Source organism: Panthera leo, chromosome D4 (assembly GCF_018350215.1).
Source record: "Panthera leo isolate Ple1 chromosome D4, P.leo_Ple1_pat1.1, whole genome shotgun sequence".
Lineage (NCBI taxonomy): Eukaryota > Metazoa > Chordata > Mammalia > Carnivora > Felidae > Panthera > Panthera leo.
This window is the reverse complement of record NC_056691.1, coordinates 14598168-14611982: the sequence shown is the minus strand read 5'-3', so window position 1 is coordinate 14611982 and position 13815 is coordinate 14598168. Positions and strand designations below refer to the sequence as shown.

Below are 13815 nucleotides of genomic sequence, written 5' to 3'. Positions count from 1 at the left end.
TTCTCTTTTTCATCTGGAAAATAACGAGGGTCCAGGTTACCGGCAGTATAGGATACCCACCCCACCCAAAGATACTACGATGGCTTCATCGCCACCCTAAGAAAACAGCCACGTTATTTTATTTCCTAACTCTATGTGGGGAGCAACTGGTGGGGCCGTGCTTGTTCCCATCCTGATCAGAACTTTCTAGAAGTGAGCTTTCCTTTGCCAGCACATGGAAGCTGTGGGGGTAATCCTGGAAACGGTCGTTCTTTATTTCTGCTCCTAGTAAAATATATGCACAACGCTCTTGACACATAAAACCATATAATCTTTGTTCATCTATTTGTAAGTCTTTTTTTTTTAATTGAAGTATAGTTTACACGACCAAATAAGCTTTGTTTTATCACCCATATTCACATTTTCACAATAATTAGGAAACGTGATGTCTTATAAGCATTAACGTGGAAGTAAAATGGATCAAAGAAGTTGGGCGGTGTGCACACACAGGAGAATTTTCTGTTTAGTCCTGGTAATAATTTGTGGGTTTTCCTGAATGAGACTTACCTCTTTCTTATGGCATATATCCATACAGACACATAGAATGGAATATTACTCAGCTATAACGAAGGATGGGATCATGCCATCTGTGACAACATGGATGGACCTAGAGAGTATTATGCTAAGTGAAATATGCCAGACAGAGAAAGACAAATACCAGAGGATTTCACTCATGTGTGGAATCTAAAACAAAGAAAAATGAATAAGCAAACAAACAGAAGCAGAAGCAGACCTGAAAACACAGGAAACAAATGGAGGGTTGCCAGAGAGGAAGGTAGGCGGGGAGGGAGAGAATGGGTGAAGGGGAGTGGGAGACACAGGCTTCCAGTTCTGGAAGAAGTCATGGAAATAAAAGGCACAGCACAGGGCATATAGTCAATATATATAGGTACTATAACAGCATTGTGTGGTGACAGGGGTAGCGACACTTCTGGTGAACACAACACAACATAGAGCAAAGTTGAATCACTACATTGTATACCTGAAATTAATGTAACATTGGGTGTCGACTCTACTCAAATTTTTAAAAATTAAAATTAAAAAAAAAAAAAATGGCTTTACTTGTTCAAAATTCTTTTCCCCTCAGTACAAAACCCGTTTTCAAACAGCTTTCTCTTTTGGGAGGCACGGTTCCGTGACCACAGAATTAATAAAATGAAATTTTCCCAAGCTCTATGCAAATAAAATTAACATGCAGCTAGAAGGTTAATTTATTAATCACATGGAAATAGATGTAGAGAAGGATGAAAATTACAGTGTAGCATTTAAAGACCTATGTAAGGGATTAATCTTTCAGATTAGTCATATTCAGCCCTCTGTTCACATAAGTCCAGAAGAACTGATTTGCTGCAGTAGTTAAACTCTCCATACACTTTGTGCAATTCATTGAAGGCCAAGGCTAAAGGGTATACTGTGGAATGAAGTCTCTCCTCACTATATTAATCTAAATTAATGTAAAATTATTTAATTATGAAAGTAATATACACTCATTTTTTTAAAGCAATAGCAGAGTGTTTAAAAACAAAGAGTAAAAAGTCCTTCTGCCTTCTCCCTCAGGAGGATCACTTTTAACATTCAATGTTTGTATTCCAGATAATTTCTTTCTAACTGAGCATGCAACCCACACAACATCAAGCAATACTGTACAAACATTCTTCCTTGTAAGCCTGGATACATCATTCTTGTGAATGTTGGATAAAATTTTAATTATGAATGTTCTATAATCTAAACAATCCCCCACTGATAGATATTTTCTAACTTTCACATTAATTAACATTCCTATTCATATCCCGTACAGAATGGATCCTTTAAAACGTACCTGCTAACTCAAGGAAATGCGTATTTATATTCTAATGGATACTGACAAAATGTCCTTAGGCCAAACGACCTACCCTCCCTCTAAGAAGCCTTTAGATTTCTTTACTGGGATGAAACTTCAGGTCATTTTTAACTATCTACCCACATATGTGCATGCTCTAGTTTGGGAAATGCACATAGGTTGGAGAAGTCTGGAGATTACTATTGAGATTTTATTTTATTATTATTATTTTTATTTGAGACAGAGAGAGAGGGAGAGAGAGAGAATCTTTTTTTTTTTTTTAAATTTTTTTTTTTTCAACGTTTTTTATTTATTTTTGGGACAGAGAGAGACAGAGCATGAACGGGGGAGGGTCAGAGAGAGAGGGAGACACAGAATCGGAAACAGGCTCCAGGCTCCGAGCCATCAGCCCAGAGCCTGACGCGGGGCTCGAACTCACGGACCGCGAGATCGTGACCTGGCTGAAGTCGGACGCTTAACCGACTGCGCCACCCAGGCGCCCCGAGAGAGAGAGAATCTTAAGCAGGCTCCATGCTCAACACAAAGCCCAACATGGGGCTCGATCCCACAACCCCAGGATCATGACCTGAGCCAAAATCAAGAGTCAGAGGCTCAACTGACTGAACCACGTAGGTGCCCCTGAGATCTTAAAATGTAGATAAATATGCCCTGCTGTATACAGGTTATGTCACGCTATGCAATGTACCTTATTTGTCAGAAGATTGTTCCTATCATACACATCTGTGTAGTTTTTATAATCGGGAAATAAGTTCTTCACAGCTGCTACTTCACTGGAGTTCTCACTTATGTGGCTCTACAAGAAAAAAAATAATAGTTTCAATTTTCTAATGTCAAATACCATCAGAAATGATACTTCTTCCCCAAAAGGATAAGGATGGATTCTACTTGCCTATGTAAGACCACGAAGACTGTACATGTGTTCTATTGAAAGCAATGATACATATCATATATAACAGCGGCATGAAAAATTAACTATGACTATGTCATTACATGAGCATGTAATGTTCTAACCCTAACCCTAAGCCAATGTTATGTTCTTCCAATGAAGTCTTTTCAAATCCCATACTATGTTAGGAACAAATGAAAGTAAAAAGTACTTGAAAAGGGTCAAGAGCCTAGCTATTGGTGGCAATTTGCTTCTGGGGTTAGCCGTTTAAGATAAGAGTTTAAGGGCCACAAAGGGACAGACAGCATGGTTTCCTCATAAGAAAACTAGAATTTGAACAAGGAGAGCTAAATGTTAGCTCAAGTTCTGAGCTTAATTGTGTGTCTTAGGGTGAGTCAGCTACTTCCTTTGGCCTCCACATTCTCAGCTCTCAAATATGAGGGTTGTGCTAAGTGAGTGATTTTCCAAAAATTCATATAAAAATTCATAGAAATCCAATATGTAAAAGGCATCAACAAGTTGCCTTTCAGGAAGAAGCAGGGTTGGGATTTGGGAACCCTGTCATCATTCTGTCCCCTTTGTCACCTTCCAGAATGTCTCCTGTGCAGAAAACAGTTTGACAATAACTGAGCTAGACAATCTTGAAGTCACCAAAAAAGAGCCCATAAGAATCCAAACGCAATCAAAACAAATGAGTCCTGGCCCCCACACCTGCAGAACATCACAAACCCCAAGAGGGCAGAAAGTGTTTTTGAGACACAACACTTGGGTGTAACCACCTCACTCCCTAGCCTAAAACAAAAATCTCCAGACCAACTGGTGATGAGTACATATTACGGGGGAAAAAAAAACCTCATGAGCAAGTTGCCATTTTCAAGAATGGCAATACCATTTCCCTTCTCCATGAAGTAGAGTGTCAGTCAAATAAATAGAAGAAAAAAAGAGCCATGTTCTAAAAATAGAGTATTCCAACTAGAGGGTGAGCTTTATCCTGTCCTTGAGGAAACTTAGACCACTGAAGAAATGCCTGGGCATCTGAAGGGAAAAAAGGACAACCAGATGATTCATGTCATTGTAATAAATTTGAGGAGACGTTAAATGCACATGCACACATACATACATCCCCAGCAAGGACACGCTTGATTTGGTTGTGTCTTCATGGAGCTCAGGACAGACTACCCCCAACTATGGCACTGTGGCATATTGTATTATTTTAAGCCGAAGGAAAATAGCTGACGTGGGAAGGTCACTCTGACCTTCCTCCACCCTTCTTCCCTGAAACAGGGAAATAAAATAAAACTCTTGTGTGAGGGGTGCCCACCCTATACTTGGAGGGAAGAAGCATCCTTATCTCTGAAGACAAAAGGATGCCCAGAAGAATCCAAACCAAAGATCATATTCCTCCATGACTGTGCACTCGTCACCCAACCTAGCCTAGAAATGCTCTGGGCTCTTTCTTTGGGTTTTCATTTCCTTATGAAGTCTCCTGTATCATGTAAAGCTGAGATTAAATACCTTTGTATGCTTTTCCCTTTTTAATCTGTCTTTGTCAATTTAGTTTTCAGATGTGGCCAGGGACTCTAAGAAGGTTAAGGAAAACTTTTTCCTCCCCTACAATTATGTGCAATTGAATAAGAAATACAAATATCACAGTCCACAAAAAAAGGGGGGTGATGAGAAGAGTTGATAAGCCCTAACAAAATAAATCTTATTAAAACAAAACAGAACACCTTCCACTCTGATATAGAATCAATGTGTTGTCTCTCTCTTCCCTTGCCCATTGTGATAAGATAGTCAACTCTTAAGACGGAAAATTGGAGTGCAGTACGTGATGAAGCCCGGAGGATGTGTGAAGGGGAGCTTGCAACCCCCAATTTTAACCTAGCTGGAAGCTTTAGAAGGGTTTTATTCCTAAATTGCAACCATTTAATGACAAAGTAAGATATGCTTTTTTTGTTCCTGATCTCAAATTAAGAAACTCAGAACAAAAGGGCTTTTAAATGCATTTTTGCAAGTAGAAATTAGGTTCTTTTTGCTTTTCAAATAACGGGTGGTTCCTCCAAAAATCAAGGACTAGAACACTGACAAGAAGTATCAAATAAAAGAGAGAAGTAGGAAAGAAATGCCTGAAATTTATCCTACAGAGAACAGGTAACCGGTGTGTCGTAGGTCTGGCTTGGTTACTCATGATGTCTTTGTCTCTCCAAAGCCTGATCAGAGAAGACCAAGGGTAAAAGGAGCTTCAGGTTTCTTACCTGAGAAATGAAAGGAGTGGATTTAGGTGACGTCTGTAAGAGCCCTTCCTGTGCTATGATGCTATTTCTCTAGGAGATCTCAGGAGAAGAATTGGAGATTTACTGCAAGAATTTAGGGTACTGAGAAGTCTTGCAGGTTTGGACAGAGGCAGAACTAGGGGGAAAACACCCACCTGAATGTGCAAATTATGGGTCTTCGCGAGGTTTCCCAGTTTACCCAACAAAGTCTCAGAGCAGGAAAGGGAAAAACGTGGTGTCACTATGGGCTTCACTCTAGAATACTGGAAATAATATAAAAAGCAATTAGTCAGGAAACCATGGATATCATGAATGGGTGGCAGACCCTAACATGCGTATCATACACATGTAACTATGTTTTCATTCTGGGGGACAGTCTCCCATTCTAACAGCGGGTGGAAGTTTTGGGTTTCATGGAAATGGCTCATGACTGAGGACAATGGAGACAAGATTCTACAGCACCAAGTTCAATGGAAGAAGATTCTGTCCTAAATGACAGACACCCTGAGTCACACATTCACATGAAGGCTCAGACAAGGCCTTGACTGGGTGGCCTTCATGAAGAGAAACGGGAAACAGAAGAACATCCGAAGGAGGCCACTGGGGAGACTAAAAGTGAGCTGGAGGCCTATTCACCACCTACATCTTGGGGAGGTGTGCTGGCCGTGGCCTCCCTCGGGACGTTTAGTGGCAGCATTGGCTCTGATGTGACCCAGGGTAAAGGCTGAACAGGAGAGAAGGGCTCGGAGAGCAGTAGTGAAGATGAGGACCCAGGAGGCTGCAGGTGGGTCTCCCGAGATTAGATTGCAAGTAATGGATTTCTTAGATTTTCAATCAGACCTCAAAAGGTGGTAAAGGAAGGGGCTGGCTTGCACAGTGGAGCTAAGAACCAGCATGCTGGGGTCGGGAAAGGAAACAGCACTGCCTCCAAGGCTCACCGACACTAGGGCATTGCAAAGAGGAGTGTCTGAATGCCTGCAGGCCATGTGATATACCACACATTAGGCACCAAGGCAGCCAACGGCTGGGGCATCAGGGTGGACACTACCTGTGCTTCAGACCAGATCAGGGAGCACAAGTGGCCAGAGCCAACGTTGAGGTAGCCAACTTCCAGTTTTTACCAATCTGTCCACATCCGTGAAGCCCCCTCCTACCTCCCCAGGGACCAGTCCTGTGAGATGAAAAGGTTCTAGAGAAGAGGAAGGGAAAACCACAGAGAAGACAAAAAAGGCTGACCTCACAGAGCTGAGTCGATGGGTCCACTGTAGGAACAATTTAAGGCTCTGGGAAAATATTTCTGCATGCATGGAGTAAGCCAAACACGCGCAGACTAATCTTTACCAAACAACTTAATAACGCATCCTGCAAACAGCACAAAGGCAATCCAAAAACAAGCTGGGAACAAGCTTACTTACGTTCTTTTGGAGCATTCTCGACACAAATCTGAAATACAGCAACAAATGGGAAAATAGAAAAATGTGGCATTTAAAAATACGTTTTTAAAAAGGGTGAAAACATGATCCTCACAGGTCCTAACTTCCAGACAAACATTTCTAATGCTGTACATGTTTCACCACCAGCAGTTAAAGATTAACAAGTAGTAATTATTCTGCTTTCTCACGTGCGGCCAGGGAGATAAAGTGCGAAATCACAGGGAACTGAAGTTTTATCATCTAACATCAGCTGAGCTGTTCGTAAGTATCCCCACAGCACCGAAGCCATTCTGCTGGCTTAAGCTCTATTTGGGGGAACATTGTAGGGTGTTACGCTCCTTGGATATTAGAATCATGGAATCCTATGCACCTGGAGGTGTTTAGAAGCCATAGGACTCTCTCCTCCTAATTTTCCTTTATAGAGCGAAAGCTACTTTCTCACACAACATCATCATTCATTTCCAAAGGCCAGGTGCTCCTGGGCACAGACGATAGAATAAGGCAGAAGGAATAGGCCAGAGGTGGCTGTGAATTGGGGGCAGGGGGCACCAGATGGGACCAGGTGACAATCTTACCCATTGTATCTGCAGGGACAGTAGTATCCGTAGGGCCTATGAAATACCTATTTGTGCCCTGGCCGAATATATTTACTAGCTAGCTTCCTGCCTACTGGTAGACCTTTGTTTTGGAACAAAACGCAGATTAAGGTTTACTACGATCACAAACACAGATCCATAGAAAAATTCAGCAAATGGCCGATGATAAAAGGCGTGTTTCATTCTTTCTGGGAGCAGGTGACGGTTCCTAAGCCACCCTTTTCAGAGGACACATTTAAGGTGAAGGAAGTGTGGAACTGGAGAAAAGGTGGGCTTCTAAAACTTGCATCAGGATAGGTTAGGTCTTGGGGGAGATTTGAATCTAAAGAATGTTCTTCTGGATCTCTTGCATGTTGAGAGTCATACAACACAATTCCTTGTCAAATCAGATCCTAAAGGGACTATGGAGAAGCCATTAAAGAAGTGTAGATAGAGTATTTTGGGGATCCATAGAGTATCCCAAGGTCATCTTAAAAGAACAGAACAAAAACCCGTGATCTCAGGCAAGAGGATGACCCACAACCAAAAGTAATCTAATGAGCACACCACATATATTTAAAGCAAGTTCAATTTACAAAAGCCTCCATCTATACTAAAGGAGAAGGGAGTGGTAAATCATTAACTTTTAAAAAGAATCTTTCATTTCACAAAGGGGTTCACCCCAGGACTCCTATAACGAGTTCACAGAGGCTCCCAAACAGTATTGACATGCAATATTTTCTTTAGGACCAGACCAACCGCATAAAGTGGGGCAAACCCACACAGTGACATATGTGTATATCTGCCTGGTTCACAGAGGTTGCCTCCATCAGTGCTGCAAAGGGACTGCCCACAAGACAAATCAAGATGAATATACCTCTCTGTCTCCTCGATTGACACCTCAGTGGTCTCCTTGTATTCGGGAACAGTAACATTCAAATCCATGCAGACTTTGCCCACAAATGCCCGCTGCCCGAATTTATCTGTGAGGCACACACAAACAGAATCTGAAGTCATTCTTTTTCTCCCAAATGGTGTCTTTCCTAATCTTTCAATTAAAATCATTATGAAAACATAAGTGAGAATGTATCATAAGTGGGGAATTTGACTTAGTTCTACCAGCAGCTCTCAGCACTAAGGAACCTAGTCCTCATTAGAGGTGCTAGAGAAATTTTATTTTAGCTAGAAAGTTGAAGCTATGTGGGGTAATATTAATTTTTTTTTACAATGTCTGTGCCTCTGTCATAAGAGTCTTGCAAAAGCCTTTTTGCCTCTTTCCCCTGTAATTCGTTTTAATACCTGGCCATTATATTATTCTTCCCTAAAACCGCACCTTCATCAGATACCTCCTCTGGCTTAAAATCTTGAGTGTCTGATGCACATACGAACCTGTCCATAGTCTGAACTGTCCCATCTCCCCCACCTCCTCCCCCACCCCACTCAGCAATGAATCCTGTCCTCCAGTTTGGCTACTCTGTTCCCTGCTTCCTGGATCTACTATGGATGTTCCTGCTCTCACACCTCTGTCCATGTCATTTCCCCTGTTGGGAAGACATTTTCCTTTCTCCCCATTTTATGTCCCTTTGAACCCCATTTAAAAGTCCCTTCCGTGAATTCTTTGCAGATGATCCAATTCTGAGTTTTCTCCGTCTCCTCCCAAAATAGCAATATATATTTTCAGTGCTACCCTTCAGGCCTCTGGCATAAACTACCTTAGCCAGCAAGCAGAAGCATCAGTGCATCAGCCAGAGGAGCCAGAGGTATTTACTGAGCATCTGCCATGTTCTGGGCACTGTGCAAGGTACAAATTTTGGAATCGCTCATCTAAATCCAGTCTCCTTTCTGCTTACTAGCTCTATGACTTGGGCATGTTCCGTCCTCTGAGCATCAGTTTATGCATCTGTAACATGAGGACATTAACGACTACTTCCAAAGGCTGTTTGCAACTGAGCGGCAATAATCCACACCGAGTGCTCCATGTAAAGCCGGGCGTCTAGCAAGAGCACAGCAGCTGTTACTACAGTTATTAATTAATGTGTGTAGCTATTAGTCAGTTAATCCTGTCTGGCTCCTCAAGGGCAGAGACGATTTTCTATTTCATTGTATTCCCAGCACCTCGCACAGTCTCCTAACTGTAGCCAGCAGCCAACACAACATCTGCGGATCATAATAAACTGTTGCCACAGTGACAATTAGTAAACCTGTTTCAAAATGCTCTAAATTAATACAAAAACCTCAGACCCGTATACACCATTCTGAAACCAAAACCATTGGTAAATAATCAAATTACTTAAACAACAAAAAACATCCAAGGGCCATACACAAACACCTAATTACTCGCAAGAAAGGCGGTGCTCAAACTCCAGCAATTAAAAGGCAGGACTGCTCACAAGTAGAAGTCATTGCCGGACATGGTCTGACTGTCTTGGATGGATGTGCCCATACATCATGCTTTCATTTCCTCACCTGTAATTTCTGCAAGGAGCAGGGATGAGTCAGTGTGAATTGTTCCAAAGTAACAAGCCGTGGTTGTTCCATTCTTTAGTGTTCTCCTCTAAAAATAAATCACAAAACCATGAATCGCGTGTGCCCAGAAAAGTCACGTGGCAGATGAAGACGAAAATAGAATTCTAGTTTTTAATTTTAAAATGTTTTTATTTAAAGGTATGCCATCTTGATGTGAAGTACAGTTAAGGTAAATGGCAAAAGTATTTATATTCCAAAAGTGTGAACGGGAGGAGAGGCTGGTACTTTTGATTTCCTAGATTCACACAGTTTGGTGACGCAGAATTCACAAAATGCAATACTAATTAATTCCTTGTTTTTTAGGATTATTTAAGGATATCCAAACTTTATCGCACCAAGAGGTGTAAATGAGATTTTTCTATCTATAAGAGGGCAAAATTATGCAGCCAGATTTCTAGTTCAACCTGGCAGATTGGTCACATGTATTTATCTCCCTTCCTTAGCAAATTTCCACTAAACTAACAGTAAAATTTATTAACACACAAGAAATAGACATGAGCAGAGGAAACATTTCTGTATCTTCCTAGACAAAAAAAGAAAAAAAAAAAACAAGGATGAGAACGTGGAGGTGACTTTGGAAGGAGAGAAAGAAGCATGGCGCTGTTAAGAGAGAATTGGCCGATAGTCTGTATACAAAAGATTAAACCCTGGCAGGACCCTTCTCCCACTTGTTGAAATCAGCCACCCACCCAACCTGATCCTGCAGGAGATATTTACTCTTGCAGAAACTGTGTAGTATTTGAAGACTAGACATCCAATACTGCAAAGTATGGCCGACTGAAGAGTTTCAAGTGGATAATCTGGCTGACCCAAGGATCATGGGATCCTTGGTCATCACCCCCCAAAACGTCACATATGCAACTCCCATCACTCCTGGCAGGACTGATGACTCTTTCCTAGAGAAGATGAATGGTTCTAGAAAAAAGATATCCTCACAATGGCATTTGGGGCCCACAGTTGGAAGGGCCATTCATTGCCTTCACTGTCCATCCTAGAATAAAGTTCACCAGTCAACAAGTGCTACTTCCCATCCAGACTCCCAATCAGCATCTTTGAGTGTCACACTTAAATATGGAATGTATGTTTGAGGTTCAATAGATACTTGAGGAAAGCTACTCTAAAAAAAGAGAAGAAAGAGCAAAGAACCTGGGAAAAAATCTCAGAGAAAAGAGGCAATTTATAAGGTCAGAATAAAGTTTGATTTAAAAAAAAAAATCTAGGGTGCCTGGATGGCTCAGTCCGTTGAGCATCTGACTCTTGATTTCGGCTCAAGTCATGATCTCACGGTTAGTGATATGGAGCCCCATGTTGGGCTCTGTGCTGACAGCATAAACCCTGCTTGGGATTCTCTCTCTCCCCCTCTCTCTGACCCACCCCCTCCACTCACACACTCCCTCTCTCTCTCAAAATAAATAAATAAACTTTAAAAAAATAAATAAGGAGCGTCTGGGTGGCTCAGTCAGTTAAGCGTCCAACTTGGCTCAGGTCATGAGTTCAAGCCCTCTGAGGACAGCTCATATCCAGGAGCCTGCTTCAGAGTCTGTCTTCCACTCTCTCTGCCCCTCCCCTACTTGTGCACTCTCTCTCTCTCAAAAAAAAATTAAAATTAAATAAGTAAATAAATAAATATCTATGATTAACATTCTCAATTAAATAAAAGAATATATTGCATCCACAAAACAAGAACAGAATGCTATGAAAATGAGAGAACAAGGGCTCTCCAACACTAAAGATTTTATAAGTGAATTTTGAAAGTCAATAAAAGGGTTGTAGGATAAATTAAAAACGAATCTCTCAGGGGGAAAAATATTTTGCACTTAAGATAATAGGGAAGAATATGCCATATTTTAACACCCTCTACTCAGCTTCAGCCAAATGTTGAAAAACAACAAGTGAGAGCCCAGTGACATCAGTTAGTCCCAAAAGTTGAGAGAATTGGGAAATCTGGATTTTTACGTCAATCTTTTCAAATTAAGACACTTTGCATATGAAATAAAATGTGTTTGACTGCCAGAGATGTTTAGAGCCTGTCAGCTACAGATAAGGATAAACTCTCTATCAGATTCACAAATCCAGGAGAAAGGGTAGTATCTTGACAGAGACATTGAATTCAATCTCTAGCAACCAGAAAAGCGCCTGAATTTGAGTGTGTGTTCATTAAATGTTTGTTGAATGAATACCTGAGGTAGCAGAATTACTAAGCAACAAGAGACATAAAGTGAACTAAAATCAGCATCCTTAGATGGATAGCAGAGGACATTTTACCCTTGAAAGAGAAATGGACCATTAGAACGGTAAGAGTGAATTAATGATTTGCAAACTTGGGCCACAGCATTCTCTATGAACATAGCACAAAAGAGACATGAAAGTATATGAAGATATTTCATTATTTTTCTAACAGGGCTCATCACAAGCTAAGTGTAGACTGGAGGGAAGTATATATGGGGGGAAGAGAGGGGAGAGGTGGGGGCGGGGGGGAGAAATATCCCAGAATGGAAGAGAGACAGGAGTTCTCATATTGAAAGAACTACATATTAAAGAGAATGAACTGAAAAAGAGATCTATAAGTGAGATCTCAGAACATCAAGAATGAAAAGAAAATCTTGAAGGCCAGCAAATTAGCCAGAAAGGAATACATGTCAGATTGACTCCAGCCCATTAGATGCTGGTGGGAAAATCATTTTAAATAGAATTCTCTCCACAGCTAAAGTGCATCATTCAAGAGTCATAACAAAGTAAAACCATTTTTAGTAATTCAAGGATTTGGAAGGCTTATCACCCACCTTATTGGAAATGATTATCAGAAGCTAATTCTTCAAGAAAATGAAACACGAATACAAAAGGAAGACAGGGATCCAAGAAGCACAAGAAAAAGCAAGCACACTGTTAAATTAAGTACAGATGTTGAAAAATAAAGTGGAATTAAATTTTAAAATATTAAACTTAAAAGCTGAAGCTTATTTAAAAAATTTGTTTAATGTTCATTTATTTTTTAGAGAAAGACAGATCATGAGCGGGAGAGGAGCAGAGAGAGGGAGATACAGAATCCGAAGCAGGCTCCAGGCTCCGAGCTGTCAGCACAGAGCGCAACACGGGGCTCGAACCCACAAACTGTGAGATCATGACCTGAGCTGAAGTCAGATGCTTAGCCGACTGAGCCACCCAGCCACCCTGTAAGCTAAAGCTTATTTTAAATTAAGTGTAGATAGTGAAAAAAAACTGAAATCAAAACCTCAGATGATAGAACATAAGATGTGGTGGGAAGGGGGAGACGAAGAAGGGACAGTACATACAATATTCTTGTCTTCTTATATGGAAGAATATATTGAAAAATGATAGAAGACTTGTCTAACACTCTTAACAACTCAATCTTACAGAGACGTTAAAATGTCATGTTGACAGAGAACCCACACTCTTTTAAAAAATGGGCAGGGGGCACCTGGATGGCTCAGTCAGTTAATTGTCTTTGACTTGGGTCATGACCTCGCAGTTTGTGAGTTCAGGCCCTGTGTCAGGCTCCTTGCTGACAGTATGGAGCCTGCTTGGGATTCTCTCTCTCTCTCTCTCTCTCTCTCTGCCTCTCCTTCACTCTCTCTCTCTCTTTCTCACTCTCTCTCTCTCTCTCTCTCAGAATAAATAAACTTTAAAAAATAAAATAAAATAAAAAATGGGCAGAATAATCATAAAAAAAATTGACCTTTTGTTGGGTCATAAAATAAAGTGAACTAATTCCTGAGAAAAATAATCACATGAGTTGCACACCCTAACCAGAATAAAATGAAACTCAAAACGAAAACAGAAGTGTAATCTAACATTTTCTAAATTCTCAAAATTTCTCACCCTTTTCTAAAAATTTGGCTTGAAGATGAAATCAAAATTGTTGGCTCATTAGCAAGAAGGACGATGGAAGCACCGCACAGGCGCCGACAAGTCCTTCCTCTGACTCGGGGGTGGGGGTGGGGGGGAAGGGGGGGAAGCTTTCACTGGGTGAGAAACTGCAGTTTCAAATTGGACTGGATCAAACCGGAATGTTCAAGAATCTGCCCGAATTATAGTTAAGGAACAGGACAGGGAGAGTCCGCAAAGCAAAATAAGAAAAGGCAGGAGGGAAGAGGACGATGCAAAGACCGCCCACGCTACTACTCCTGCCGGTTCCCACGGAGTCCAGCCCATTGAACAAACCAGCCACATGGGCGTGGCTTATGTAATTGAAAGAAATAAGAATCCGGCTTTAAAACTTACT

General features: G+C 41.1%; 1 protein-coding gene across 1 annotated transcript in view; it reads right to left on the bottom strand.

Annotated features, from left to right (window-relative positions):
* The window catches only part of GDA (guanine deaminase), an 80841-nt gene that overhangs the window by 21604 nt on the left and 45422 nt on the right, over window positions 1–13815 (bottom strand). The window contains exons 4-8 of the mRNA XM_042913656.1: window positions 9513–9600; window positions 7924–8029; window positions 6454–6481; window positions 5194–5301; window positions 2565–2672 (exon numbers count right to left, since the gene is read on the bottom strand). Of these exons, the coding sequence (XP_042769590.1) occupies window positions 2565–2672; window positions 5194–5301; window positions 6454–6481; window positions 7924–8029; window positions 9513–9600 (438 nt within the window). The remainder of the gene's footprint in view (window positions 1–2564; window positions 2673–5193; window positions 5302–6453; window positions 6482–7923; window positions 8030–9512; window positions 9601–13815) is intronic.